At 39.8% G+C, this 14601-nt stretch overlaps 1 protein-coding gene across 2 annotated transcripts; it reads left to right on the top strand.

The window, feature by feature from the left end:
- The first annotated feature begins 7700 nt into the window (after nucleotides 1-7700).
- On the top strand, nucleotides 7701-12803 carry LOC119263793. Of its 2 annotated transcripts, none has more exons than XM_037540294.1 (6): nucleotides 7701-8079; nucleotides 8977-9006; nucleotides 9293-9327; nucleotides 10549-10704; nucleotides 10778-10870; nucleotides 11552-12803. In XM_037540294.1, exons 1-6 carry the CDS (start codon nucleotides 8049-8051, stop codon nucleotides 11846-11848), a joined length of 642 nt encoding a protein of 213 aa, XP_037396191.1. In that variant the 5' UTR covers nucleotides 7701-8048; the 3' UTR covers nucleotides 11849-12803. The 2 variants fall into 2 exon arrangements, with proteins under 2 accessions (XP_037396191.1, XP_037396190.1); XM_037540293.1 differs by having other exon boundaries at nucleotides 9293-9354.
- Nucleotides 12804-14601: the final 1798 nt, after the last annotated feature.

The raw sequence follows: 14601 nt of genomic DNA, 5'->3' as shown, positions 1-14601 counted from the left end.
AATTAGTACGCAGTTAATGAGTAAATCAGCTATGAACTAATGAAAACCTATAGTATCAGTAGTTACAACAACATTAATACTTAACTCATGCCTCTTAATGTAAAGTGTTTACATTTCTCACACGGGAAGAAGCAGAAGATGGCTTAAACCGACCCTGAATGGTTATGAGGAAGAGGATCTCCAGTATGCCGTAAAGCACATCAGCGAGTCTGCCTCCGAATGGCTTGCCTAAAAGCCACCAGTAAAACATGCTAAACAAAGATTTGGCCAGCCTGGCCACCATTCTCCCATAGCTAAAAACCTCATCCAGAGGGAAAACATGTCAAGATGCTGACTTCACAGTAGTTTCAACCAAATCTGCTGGTGAAAGCCTTTTTTCCACACTAGGGACTGATTAGAAACAGAAAGCTAGGGCTGTTCAAAGGAGATCTAGTAGAAAACTGTATGGAAGAAGGAGGACAAAAGAACAGAGGCCAATGGAATTACTGAAAATGTGAGTGGGTCGCTCTGATGGTTCAAGTGGCAAAATCAGGATTTGCGTCGATCTTGGGAGGCAGAATGAAAATGTCAAGAGCAAAATGAATCCTTCCAACCTTGGACGACATTTCCACACAAGCTAGCTGGAAGTGGTGCCTTCTTCTGCTCAGATGCTGCAAATGGATTTAGGCAAATCCCTTTGGACAAGGAAGCGCAAAGCTGACAACCTTCATTACACTGCAGGAAGATACAAAAGAAGATGCAGGAGCTTCTCCACAATCTTCTCCACAATCTCGATGGCACCGCTGTGTATATGGATGACACTTCCTTCTTTGGGAAGACAACGCAGGCGCAATCACGGAAAGCTACAATTTGTCATGTGCGATGAATCAGAGGCACCAGGAACGAAGCTCAGTTGGGGAAAATATCAATCGTGACAGTCCAAGCTCACCATCCTGTTCATAAGGACGATGTGTTAAACTAACCTCAGGCCTCCACTCAGAATCTGCAAGAAATGTCGCATGAGGCTACTGAGCATGATGAATTAGGTCAAGATGCTCCTGGCCAGTATTTCAGAGGTTTACATCCACTGAATGATCACTGATGCAATGAGCCAACTCAGTTGGAATAAACTTCACTTTTACCAAAAATGGGTCAAAATGTAAGGAGTCGTTCTCAGCTCATTCACTATCCAGACATCAGCAAGGAAAGAGTGGAATGAAGTTGTGGACAAACCTGAACATGAGCCATCTTGTGCCTCAAAGTGACAAAGTGATTCTAGCAGAAAGGAGCATAGAGACACTTGAGGCTTCCAGCTGTGGATAACTCTGCAGGTCATAACCTTGAAAGGACTGGCACTGCATCAGTCCCTTGTGAGGGAAAAAAATATTGTGACAATTGCATTGAAAAAACAACAACAACAAAAAAGAGTGATGCCAGTGAACACTCACTTTTGGATCCTTATACTTTTCTAGATCATTGTACCAGAGTGTTCACTTCTAGGTTTTTATATACCATTTTTATGCATCAAATTGTTCATATGGCAATATGATGGTTCAGTACACCGTTATAAAGCTTGACATTTCAGGATTCCTGCAAAATCATTTTATGATCCATTGTTCGGAGCAGTAACAATAATCACATTTGCAACATGAATGAGCAAACACTACTAAATCTGTGGGTCTTTATCTTCAAAGCTTTGCTGCTATTCTCAGAGACATCCATCCATCCATCCATCCATTTTCTAAGCCGCTTCTCCGTCAGGGTCGCGGGGGGGAGCTGGAGCCAATCCCAGCAGTCTTCGGGCGGAAGGCAGGATACACCCTGGACAGGTCGCCAGTCCATCGCAGGGCAGACACACAGACACAGACAGTCACTCACACACTCACACCTAGGGACAATTTAGCACACCCAATTGGCCTGACTGCATGTCTTTGGACTGTGGGAGGAAACCGGAGAACCCGGAGGAAACCCACGCAGACACGGGGAGAACATGCAAACTCCACACAGAGAATCGAACCCAGGCCCTCCTTGCTGTGAGGCGACAGCGCTACCCACCACGCCACCGTGCCGCCCTTCTCAGAGACATAATAATCCAAAATGTGGTCTTGATAACAGGACAAGAGTCAGAGATCAACCCCTCCATTCTATTCCATGTTACTCTGTGACAGTAATTTATAGAATTATTCTCACAGTTGGGAGAAAAACTTGGGCATTACTTTTCAAATGAGACCAAGATCACAACTGTAGCCCAAAAGTACGAGGGAACCCTGATCCATATACTTTGGGTATGTTGGTTCAGCCAAAAATGGGGCAACAGTTAACAGGTTAAATGATTGTGGTCATCATTTATAAAACAAAATTCAGTCTAAAGTTGTTATAGTCTAAGAAAAGTTTTTTAGTGTTTGTGTACAACTGGTGGGGTCGTCTTATATTGTGATTAGCCTGTCGTTTGGTGTTTGTTTATATAGAATTAAGAATGCTCTATCTAACAAACTTGAATGTCTTTCACATCCATAATAATTTTTTTTATTTATTTTTATATTTGCTTTATGTGTATTTGTATAAGCATACAAAATATTTCTACCTTCACTTTCATTGACAACTGTCAATGCTGTCATAAGTTAGCATCAATCACATCAACTTTCAGACTCTGGGCTATTATGTGATTTCTGGCAAAAAGTTTAGACAATCACTAAAGTTTCTAGGCGTCAAATTTTCAGTTTTAATTAATTTTTAGCATCTTTCATTGGTTAATGTTATCATGCTTGTTTTTCATTTTTAAGTGTTACAGAGTTACAGCAGTACAGGGTTGCCAGGTCTAGCAAACATCTCCAGGACAAAGTTTGGTTAAAAGCTGATTTTCACCAGTGACATCAAAACATACGCTTTACAAACCCTCCAGAGGTCAGCAACCCAAAAGTTAAGTAGAACCAATTTGTCCTTTCAGCAAAAATCAAATCACATTGGGAACCACAACATTTTATGTCCATTTTACCGTCTTGTCTGTAAATACGCCTCAGTATGTTCTAATGTACTAGTAGAGGCTGAAAATATAAAATAAACAAAAACACAGAAATACTATGCTCTGATTTAAGCTTTAGCTCAACTACAGCTGCTTTTCTCACATCTCCAGCAGGAAACTTTTCCTCAAAAGTAGAATAGCTTCCTTTAAAAAGTCTCATAACATTCAAGACTGAAGTAGCTTCTCAGTCACCAGCTTCTTGTTCCAGTTTTCCCCTTCCACCTTAAATGGTGCCTGCAGTGCCAGAGGGTAACTGCAGCACCATGTAAGGTGGAAGTGGAACAAGAAACTGGGGAACAATTAAACGTTTTAGGAAACCAGCTGAGTGCTTATAAAGACAAATAAGTTCATTTGTCTCCAAATTTTCACTGTTTGCCTTAAATCTTTCTCTATGCTATTTCATTAACTACTAACTAGGCAAGATTGTTGTCTGCGTTGCCATAATGACCTGCCATCTGCCCACCAACCTTCAGAGTTAAAGGGTGAATTAACAGATAGAGGCTACATCACCTCCAGTGTTTAAGGCATCATTGACACTAACTATGTCAAAATGATTCTGCTGTGGAGCTGTAACACGGCGGTACAAGAGCTGCATGTTGCTGACCCTTCTCTCAAGATCAAAATAGATGAAAAGCAAGCCCTACATATACTTTTAGTATATCAGTAGTTCAGTAGTTATATGTAAAAGACTGCCAACCAATCAGAATAAAGCTTCCTAACTGGCTGGGACAAAGCAATGGACCTTTTTGATTGACAAGTTAACATGTTGGTTCATGTTATGTTGTCCAGAAGATTGATCTCTGTGCTGTACCCAGCAGCTTGATATGTAGCCCATAAATTATTTCACCCATAATTATTTATTACTGCAAGGATAAAGTGACAGGAGGAAAACAAATATAGAACTGTCATTGAACAGGATGATTCACAGCGTGTAAACAAGTCAAGCAACCGTCACATCATTTATAGGACAAATAAACCCAACCTATTATCAGTGGAACATCTCCTTCATCTGCAATATAAGCAGTCCTCATGGTTTTCTTCTGTTTATTTGAAAGGCGCCGGCTTGGCGTTATTGTCTTCATATTGGAAATATGTGTTCCATCTGACACTTGTAACTCTTCTCCACAGCCGTGAGATTGTTTGTATATCCAAAACGGGTCAGACTCGGCATACTGGCCTTTTCTGCCAAAATCCAAACGCAGACCGTTTGCTCCCGAGCCTCCCGCACAAGCTGCTCCGGATTATGTTCCCAAACACAGCGGATCCTACTGTCCAAGCAGCATGAGGCCGACAGCTTCGTTTGCCAGAGATTGCAGAGGACTGTGGATGCAAAGATAACAGTCGGGAGTGGCTCGCATAGTTCCAATTGGAGATGATGAGTTGCTCCATCCTCCAGAGGCGTTCCATGCATTTGCAAGCTGCCAGTTCGCTTGGCTCCTGTCAAGGATACTGTCAAGGTTTAGGACTTTATTTTCTCCTAGGAATTAGCCGCATGCCCTTTGTTTCGCAACGACAGGTAGCCTATTCCTTTCTACAGATGGCACAGGAAACAGAATGCTTTCAGTGACCTTTTACCGAGCGTCTTTAAACAACAAACTTTGGGTGACTCATATACTGTGGCTGATTCATACCCGGCAAAGTGACATGCACTGTCCTAGAAGCTAGAGTTCCAATTTAAACCTGCTTTTACACCATTCGAGAGGATAGTGAAGCATCCGCAAAAGACATTTCATTCCTGCCATAATACCAAGAGATATTATTACAGTATAATAGGCTGGAAACAAATATCCTGACCATAGATTAGCTTCATCTTACCTTCCAACCTGACCTGACATTTTTCCTAAGCAAAGTCAGCTGTGCTGCTCTAGCCTTGGAGATCTTTGCCGTGCTATTTTCAGTGAGCAGAGTTTGCGAGGGCTCCTTCCTGGCCTGCAGGGCTAACACATACTGCATGGGTTGTGTATAATTAAGCCAGAGTCTCTCACTCTGCTTTGGATAATGGGAAATAACATCTGCAGTCTCGCTCTGGGCGTTCCGCTGTACCCATTTGTTTCCATCATTCTTCATCAGACTAATAATGTAGCTACCAAACAATCTAAAGGCCACGGTAAAGAAAACTTACATGGCAGGAAATTAAACATGCGCAGAGATGGGGGTTATTAAAATGGTGGTCCAGCTACCTGCTGATATAGAACATGCTAATAGCCACATTTATTATTTCTGCTCCTTTATAGTGATACAAAACGCAATGGACCAACAAAAAAAGCAAAGATCTATTCATATCCAAGGACCTCTGGATATGAGCTCTATGCAATGATAGCCCCCCATAAAGGAAGAGCTAAGGTTTATTGTTGGTACCGTTGGCCTGGGTGACAAAAAAAGCCACAGTGGAGTCTTCCATGTCCAATTCCTGCTTTGATGGACTTTTTCAGCAGGAGAATTTCAATTGTGCCATTTCCTCAGAAGCTCTCTTTTCTTGTTCAAGTTTCCGATATTCTACTGAGCAGGAATGAGCTGGCATGAAATAGGATTAGTATTAGAGACAATTTCTCAGACAAAGCCTTCCTCTCTGCTCTTCTGTTGGAGCCTGTGCTAGCAGGAACAGGAAGCCTGTAAAATTTTGCCGATAAAGAGCTCTCCATCTTTGCTGCCTTTGTCCTGTGCTCCTTGGCTGAGTGCAAGGAGCTTTGTAAAGGTCATTTTATCCACCAAACAAAACTCATTTTGTGAACAATACAGAAGGACAGACTCCGTAATAAGCCAAGAGAGGAGACAGCTTTGGGGAGCTTCACACGTCCTGGCGCAGAAAGAAAAGACAATGATCTGGCTTGTACGATGCAGCGTTCCTAAGGTTGTGTTTTGATTAGAACGCAACATTCTGGACCCAATGCTCAACACATCTTGGTTTGAAGAAGTTGGGTCGACAACTGGTAGTAAAGTACGGTACTATGCAGGAGTCCAAGACTACCTGTTTATTTAATTTACCATCAAATGGCCATCAAATACACATTGTTCATTTTTTGGTGTCAGACAAAACAACAGAAAACACATATTTAACCCCTTCCATGGCCAAATATTTATTACAGACTTCAGTAGCCTAAGAATAGCTCAACTTGTTTGCACTGAAGTCCCTGTAGTTACTGAATAATAAGCCTTAGCATGTAATACGCCTTGGATTTTAAGGGGTTAACAAAGAATTGCATGGAAGTCTCAACAAATAAATACAGCATCAGTTGTTTCCATATTTAGTGTCTCCACTCAATGCCCTTACTATCGGTTTGTTTCTTTTGAGGAAACATGCCAGTTTTCAAAGAAATCTCCAAAGTTCAGTCTCAGAAGTTGGTTCCATTTTTCCATCTCATTATTGAAGTAATCCCATGCACATTTGGCCGTGTTAAGGTCTGGGCTTTGGGGTGACCAGTCCATTCTAAGATCCCCAGCAACTTTTTTTGTTAACTAGCAAATATTTTGCTTTTCATCTAAACCATGTTGGCGGTCCACCAGGTTGCATGGTTCTTAAGAGTCCAATTTTCTTTATAGCTTTTTTTAATTCAATTTTCCTTTGACTTCCCCCTTCTTGACCTTCATTATATGTGTGGAGTAGCTTATATCTAATCTTCTCAGAAACATCTTCTCAAAAATGAACAACTTATTGTGCTTATTGACCATTTTGGCTGTTAATGAAATAAATTATGGGTGGGCTCTGACCTTTGTGCTACTGTATATCCAAATAAATATTTGTACACATCCATTACTCTTATATTAAATTGAATAAATGCTCTAATTACAACTTATCTCTCTGCCCAAGAAGCTCTCTTGGGAGGTTGCACTCATGAGGGGAAGCTGAATGAGAATAACGGAGCGTAAAACTGTCTCTAACCGTGGCGAGAGACCCAGTTAAAGACATAAACTCACCTGGCGTTAATATTTCCCTTATGGTGGTGAACTTCACACTCAAAACCTCCTGGTCAATGATTAGGTTTAAATCATTATATAGTCAAAAAAACTGCTGTCTGTCTGAAAAGTAATACATCTGTAAAACAGTTCAATATAATTTGTTCATCTCTGAAACCACTGCAGGAGTGAAAACATGCTCTTGAAGGTAAATGAAGGTGCTATAAAAGGTTAGTTGGAGTGATGCTGTAAAAGAAGCACTTTTGCGTCCATAAAGAACCTTTCAATTGAGGGGTTTCATAAGAAAGCATCCATTAAAAAGTCCTTTGTGAAGCCCAAAATGGATCTTCTCTTTTATGCTCCTCCACTACTCTATTCTTCAATTTCACTCCTGGAGGCTCAGCTTCCAGTACTTTGATGATTTCCCTGGTCAAATACAACTGATTCGTCTCACCTGATAATTCTTAGGTTACTAGAGGTGTTCCAGGACCAGAGCTCTGTTCTACGGCATTGCTCCAAAGAACCTTCCAGTAATTTTATTCAAATTGTGGTAGGCATGCACTGTAAAAAAATATTTTGGAGGGTAGTATATATAACCCTTGCACATTGTTTAAAAAATACTCAAATATATTAGTCAGCAGGTGAAAACATATATAATGGGTAAATTCTACCTACACTACCTATTTGTAAACAGTAACAACTGCAACTTAAAAAAATAGTGTAACACATACTCAAAAATTACTGGACCCGCGTGCCTTTGTCCTCGAGGGAGTTGAGCTGCTGCGCTGCTGTTTTGAAGGTAAGATGTTGCTGTGTTTGAGCGCTAAATTTAATGTAAGTGTAAACCCTTTGAACAAGATTTGTAGTCTGTGTTGTGTACAAGTGAACATTGCTGAGGCTTTGTAGGGCAATTCAACTTGGGCACTGTTTGGTGTATTTTGATTAGACCAGTGATTCTGACTCCCGGACCTGGATTAGCTGCCATTCCCCTGCAGATTTCAGTGTTTCCCCTAATTAGTATGAGGTGAACACTGATAGGAACACAAGCAGTGTAGTGGCAGGCTGTGACTGTCTGAACGCCACTGGACTGGACTCAGGAGGCACGTTTGTGATTATTTCCCTCGCGCGGGCTTCACAGTACTTACAGCCGAATATGGTGCCCACTAGCACATTTAGCTGGTCTGGTAAGGCATTTTGCTAGCGAGTTATCTCTGTATATGAACAAGAGTAGTTGGTTAAATTAGTTCCTAACATAGGTTAACTAACGTTAGCTAATGCATTTTAATAGCGCACAAACTGTATGTGGACGAGGGTGGTCACTGGATAAATTAGCTAGTTAGCCTAGGTAAGCTAACTAGCTAGCTGACGCATTTGGCTAGCGCGCTAACTCCGTCTGTGGACGAAGGTGGTTGCTTTGCTTGATAAATTAGCTAGATTACACAGGTAAACTAACTAACTAGCTAAAGCAGATGGCTAGCACACTAAGTCGGTATGTGGAAGAGGGTGGAGGCTGGATAAACTATTTAGCTAGCTAACCTAGGCCAACTAGCTAGTGTAGCAAGCTAAGCTAGTTAAAACATTTAGCTAGCGCGCTAACTCCGTCTGTGGACGAGCTGGATAAATCGGCTAACCTAGTTAATTTGGCCTATACCGACTTTGATTTGTTGTATGGGCGACGGCGGTGGCGGTGTGTGTAAGAGAGCGGTGGCTGGATAAATTATCGCTAGCTAGCTAGCTATGGTAGGTAAAAGCACAGCAAGCATTTAATGTTTTATGTGCAAGTCTGACTAATAATCAGTTAGCCTCAGCTTGCTAGTTTAATTGGTTAAGGTTAATTGACTAAGTGGTGTAGCTAAAGGTTTATGTCGGTCTCATGGCATGTCGAAAGGTGCCGTTTTGTTGTTGGTGAGTTCTGTGCTTGTTTGGTAGCAGGGACCGTATAGTTAAGGAGCTGATTAGCAGATTATCTTCAATTGTTAGTTTACTTTATTAGACATCATTAGTATGTGTTATTATTGATAAGTATGCTTGTTGTTGGTTGATAAAAATGTGACCCCTGTTTGTAATGTGCATTCTCACAGGCCAAACTCTCACATCGTTTCAACCTGAAGGTAAGTTTTCACCTAACTTTACTCATTAATGTAAGTTAATCTGAAGTGTTGTCATTTCTAATTAGTCTATATTTGTAGACAAATAAATGAAACTGAATCCTTAGAATATATGTAAAAGAAAAGAATTGAGCCTTCACTACAGGGCTCCAGACTAACATCCAAGTGTTGCAATGAGCATGGCCGAACGTGAAACTTTGCATGTCTAAGTTTGTGTGACAGTTACACAGCCTGAGAAACAAAATAATTTCAGTATGAAACTAAAGGTGGACTCTTGTCTGTCTCCTAGTGTTAACTGCATATCCTGGACTTCTCTGTGTGAAGGTCTTCAAGTCTTGGACTCTCTTTCCTGTGGGCCTTATACCAGTTTTCACAAAAGATATATGAACACAAAATATTTGTACTTTTGTGAAGAGGGTGTCTGACTAAACTCAGCACTTATTGAAGACCCGAAACTGACTAAAATGGGAGTGTTGCCTTGCCGCACTGCCCCATGGCCTGTACCGTTTCAACTCCCAGAGTTTTCACGTGACATTGAGCTCATCCTTGCAGAGGCAAACAAGTCATTTCTTGCCTCTGGAACACACTTTAGAGATGCAAGTGTTAAATCAGCAATAATGCAAGACCTTGCCAAAGCCATATTTTCTTATACGGCCTATCCTTCAAGCCTGCAAATTGCTTCAGTTGCTGAAGCCCTTGTTGAGAAGTTTCCTTGCCTTAAGGAGCCTGGGTCCTTTTCAGGGATGTATGGCTGGCAACAACGCCTCAAGTACAAGATGCACAATTATCGTGCGAAGCTGAAAGCACGAAAATATGCGTATCCTGAAATTGAAGTAAATATGTTGAAGAGAAAGTTACCAAGCAACACAACCCCAGCCAAAAATGTTAGAAGGCCAAAGAAAGCAGAAGTAAATTATCTCCCTCCACATCCTGTTGGAGAAAATCAGGACACATTGGAGAAGGAGAGGCTTGAGTTAGTCGAAGAAATTACGAAGAAGAACAATGCAAAAATAATCATGGAAAAAATGTCCAAAACATTTTCAAGTCGAAGAGTGGAGGTGGTTACCCTCAGCCCAGCTGTCAGTGTCTTCAAGGAGAGGTGGCCAGCATTATTTAGTGAGGCTCAAGTAAGATTTTTTCTTTTATTGTATATTGTGTTGCTGTACATTTATAATTTGACCTACTGAAATTGCTGCAGATGACAATAAGCTGTAATCTACCTCTGGTTTTAAAACATTTGTGTTTAAAACTCTATTTCAGGTGTGCACAACTTTGGTCTAGTAGTTCAGCAATGATTATTTACCTACTCAAATACTCCTGCTTGCACATACTGCTGCTGGCTAGTTTAGTTGATCTATTTAGAAGATTATTTAGTAGAGAAACCACTAAGCTGTACTGAAAATTGGCCCACCAGGCATGGAGTTGTAAAGCTTTGATGTACATGGTGCCTTACTTTCTTAATAACTAAACACATTAAAATTGTTCTAGGTATTGATGGCTATCTCTGATAGTTGTATTCTTTTTGTCTCTTTACCCATTCTCTAGATTACAGCGGAGTTCCGACGTATTACAACAGTTGCCCTGGAAGAGACGTTCATGCTGAAGCTTGACTGGTACACACCACGTCTTATACAGCTGTTTCGTGCCAAAGGGGGAGCTGCTGGTGCTAGGATGCATCCACTCCTGAATGATGTAAATGAGGTGTGTATGGTTTTGTTTGGTTTACTTTACTTTTTTCACAAAAGTTCAAAAACTGATTTGTGTTTCTTTTCAGTCTCAAAGTGTTGAGAAAAAAAGGGATGCTGTTGTCTGCTGCCTCATGGAGTACCTTGGGGAACACCAAGAAGACCTCTTCCAAGACTGCCAGGTATGTTATTAAGCGATCGATCAACATGAGGTATTCAAAGGATTACACACAGGGTTGCGCTGATATCATTTTCAATTTTGATGCCCATCACAGAACTGTGATTTAGTAAATCAGCCAGTTAGTTACCTGACCTTCAGTGTATTACTGTACACATTCCCTGCCTTTTACAGTTTTTTTATCATTATAAGATGTTAAACACATTGTTGGGTCTTACATTTTAAAGCAGTGGTCTTAAACCTGATCTGAAAATGTTTCACTACACCCCAAGTTCATCTCACACAGGAGTTCTCCTTTAAGAATGGCATGCGATCAGTAATTATGCTTAACATTATATGAGGTGCTATCTGTAAAATATACAGATAGGCACACATTAATTATAAAAATCTGAATGGTTCACCCTTAAATTTTTGTGGTCTGTTATGAATTCATTTTATGTTTACACATTTTTGCCCTGAAGGGAGTGGCTTGTCCAGCTATTTTTCAATCTTCAGCAGTGGATTAGGTTGGTAAATTTCCTAATGGGATACTGTGGGTCGACCATTCAGATTTTGCCTTTTATTTGTCACCTGCTTGTATTGGCCTGCTGAATAATACAAAAAGGTTTGTAATTAGTCATTTGTCATCGTAAATGCCGTGTTGTAAATTAAATGCATATGGTTTGTTTTTTCTTTTAACATGGAGAGCGAACATGAAGACCACACAGACCAAACCATGAAGGTGATTGTGATCCATGATGCCATGTCCGAAGATGATCCAGCAGATGTTTTTGTTGTGATAGAGGGCATCCAAGTGCTGAAGGGGTGTGGAAACAAGACAAAGGCATGTGTGCTGTTGATGGGTTTAATCTATGCCCTCAACCTTGAATATCCAAAGAAGCTCAAGTACACTTTCGAAGTATTCCAGAAAATATTTTTGGAGCTTGATGGAGCAAAACTTCTCAAGAGGGTCCACAGCCTCAAAAGTAAGCTAATGGAATGAACTGTTTTACACACATTTGTTCACAGACTTTTTTTCTTGTTTTTATACTTGTTTTTTATACTCTTTTATACTCTATTCAAGTTGGTATCTGAGATTATTACCTGTTATTGGGGTTGCTTACATGTTTTGATTTTGCTTGGTCTGGAGTGTACCAACTGATGTAACTGAACTGACTGACAAAGCAGTGTTTGATTTTCTGGTTACCTTACTTTTTTGAAATGCACCTCATTGTCTTTGTTGAAGTATATGTGTACTCTTTAAATCAGATATAGCATAAGCACTTTACACCATCTGCAACTTATTCACATCATCTCTTTTTTCTACACTCATCCACTTTTTCACCTCCAGTGATCAGCAGGGATTATGTGGGTGGTGGGTCATTCTCAGCACAGCAGCATCCTGTGACCACTGATGAAGGACTAGAGGATGACCAACGCATCTGTGAACACTAACACACCATCGCAGTGTCACTGAATGACCCACCACCCTCATAATAAGTGATTACATTCTTTAATTATAGAACTTCAAAGTGTTTGGTGGAGCTGACAAATAGACAATGGGTGTAGTAAAAGAAGTGGCTGGTCTCTGTAAAAAAATTGCAAATAGGCATGAGTTGAAAAAAGTGATAGTTTATGTTCCTTTAATTTCAGCAATCTGAAATACCCCAGACCTAAGTATTCTACTGTTTTGTAATGCAGTTGTTCAAGAAATGTGTTGAAGCTGTTAATGGTGTTAATGAAGTGGCTGGTCTCTGTATAAGTTGAAAAATAGACTCATGAGTTGATAGTGTTATAACATTTTGTGATGCAGTTCAAACGTGTTGAAGCATAAGACTGTTTGAGAGGATGTACATGTTCAAGAAACTTTGGTTTTAACTGTGTGCATAGTGAAAAAAATACTTTTGTATCTTTGTGTTTTTGAAGGCACACTTAATAAAAAAAAGTTGGCCTCAAAATTGTCTGACATTTTTTTAAAGAGTAAATTTAACCTTCTCTGAACAAGTAGTGGTTAGCTAGTCATATTAGAATATAATGTATAATATATAACTAATAAATGAAGTAGATAAAAAAAGTAACAATTATGTTAATGTTACTCCATTTTTTTAAGTAAACGGTATTGAGAAATGTTGGGTAGGTTTTACCTTACTATTTTTAGTGTGTCATAACTGATACATTTAAGTAATATTTATTCAATATATGGGGTGAAATCTACCCAAACAAACTGAGTGCAAATTGTTACCTCACATTTATTGAGTAGATTCTATAGGTTGTTTTTTACAGTGTGGGGATGCACTGCATCGTAACTTGACAAGTAAGATTTAAAAATTTGTAAATCATAATGTGGGTTCTAAAACCTAAAGAAATGGCTACCATGCATAGATGCCAAGTACTGGTATTGGGTCTTTCTCCCCTCTCAAATAAACATATAAATAAAGTAAGTGACGGGGGAGGGGGGGATTCCTCTCCAATCCTCCAAAACTAAGGTAGTGAAATTGAATGACATTGAACTGCATTCAACAGTTCCAGAAAACAGTCTTTAAGTCTACATCTTTTTCTGCACGGGCATGTTTTATTGGTTCATTCGCCTTGCAGAGGTTTCAAATTTTGAAAGTGCAGCTCTGTGTATGTGTGTGTGTGTGTGTGTGTGTGTGTTTGGGAGGGGGGTTGCTACATTCTAAATGCACTGTGGCCACCAAAAACAACAACAACAACAACAACAACAAATGAATAACCATAATAATTTAATACTATATTATAATACTAATATACTTTGACTGCAGACAATATAAAACAGAAACAGATGCCTTATGAACATAAACTGATTCTAGAGATGAATAGCAGGCAATCTAAGGACATAGACCCAGGTACAATGACAGAAAAGGTAACTGAGTGTGGAACTTCTGGCAAGACGTCATTGATAGCTTTGATTATTTCATACATTTACATCTAGGCACACAGATCTCTATTTTACAAGCACCTTGTCAGTGATTTACAGAAACCAGTTGAAGCTCTCTGGAACATACTTTAAACCACCCCATTTACATTTACGGCATTTGGCAGACGCTCTTACCCAGAGTGACTTACAATTTGATCATTTTTTTTATACAGGTGGTGGTGTTAGGAGTCTTGCTTAAGGACTCTTATTGGTATAGTGGAGGGTGCTGACCCAGGTGGGGATTGAACCCCAGTCTACAGCGTAGAAGGCAGAGGTGTTACCCACTACACTAACCAACCACCCCATTTGCTACTTGGACTTTTGATTCACTCTGCTATGGCTTTTTTTTCTAGCTGGTCCTTAAATCTGTCTAAATCCCTACTTTAGCCAATTATGAACTCATAATACTTTACTAATTTAAAGGTTCCACCTAGAAACCTTAAATTATACTAAGCATTCTTTCTACAGACACCCTTCCACTGGAAGAATAGAAACAGACTCTAAATATTTTTAATTAACATAATGCAATACATTATTTTTCCCTGTATCTCTGTCAGAAAATCTAGGGCACTGTTACATCTCTGTGAAGTAGTGTGAGTCTGTGTTGAGCTGCTAGAGAGCAATAAGGAGTAAAAGGGCACACTCCACACCTCTCCACAAAGATGGCCATACCAAGTCAAAGCACATTAAAAATTATTATTATTATTATTATTTTGTATTGACTTGCTTCTAGTTTACAGTAAACCTGGTTTACTTGCAGTTTTGTAAAAATAAGAATTCTATCAAAATATATTCCATCGGTGTGAACGTGGTAATCT

The sequence above is a fragment of the Pygocentrus nattereri genome, chromosome 8, assembly GCF_015220715.1.
Source record: "Pygocentrus nattereri isolate fPygNat1 chromosome 8, fPygNat1.pri, whole genome shotgun sequence".
In the NCBI taxonomy this organism is placed as follows: domain Eukaryota; kingdom Metazoa; phylum Chordata; class Actinopteri; order Characiformes; family Serrasalmidae; genus Pygocentrus; species Pygocentrus nattereri.
Note: the sequence above shows the minus strand (reverse complement) of the source record. Positions and strands in the feature narration are given on the sequence as shown.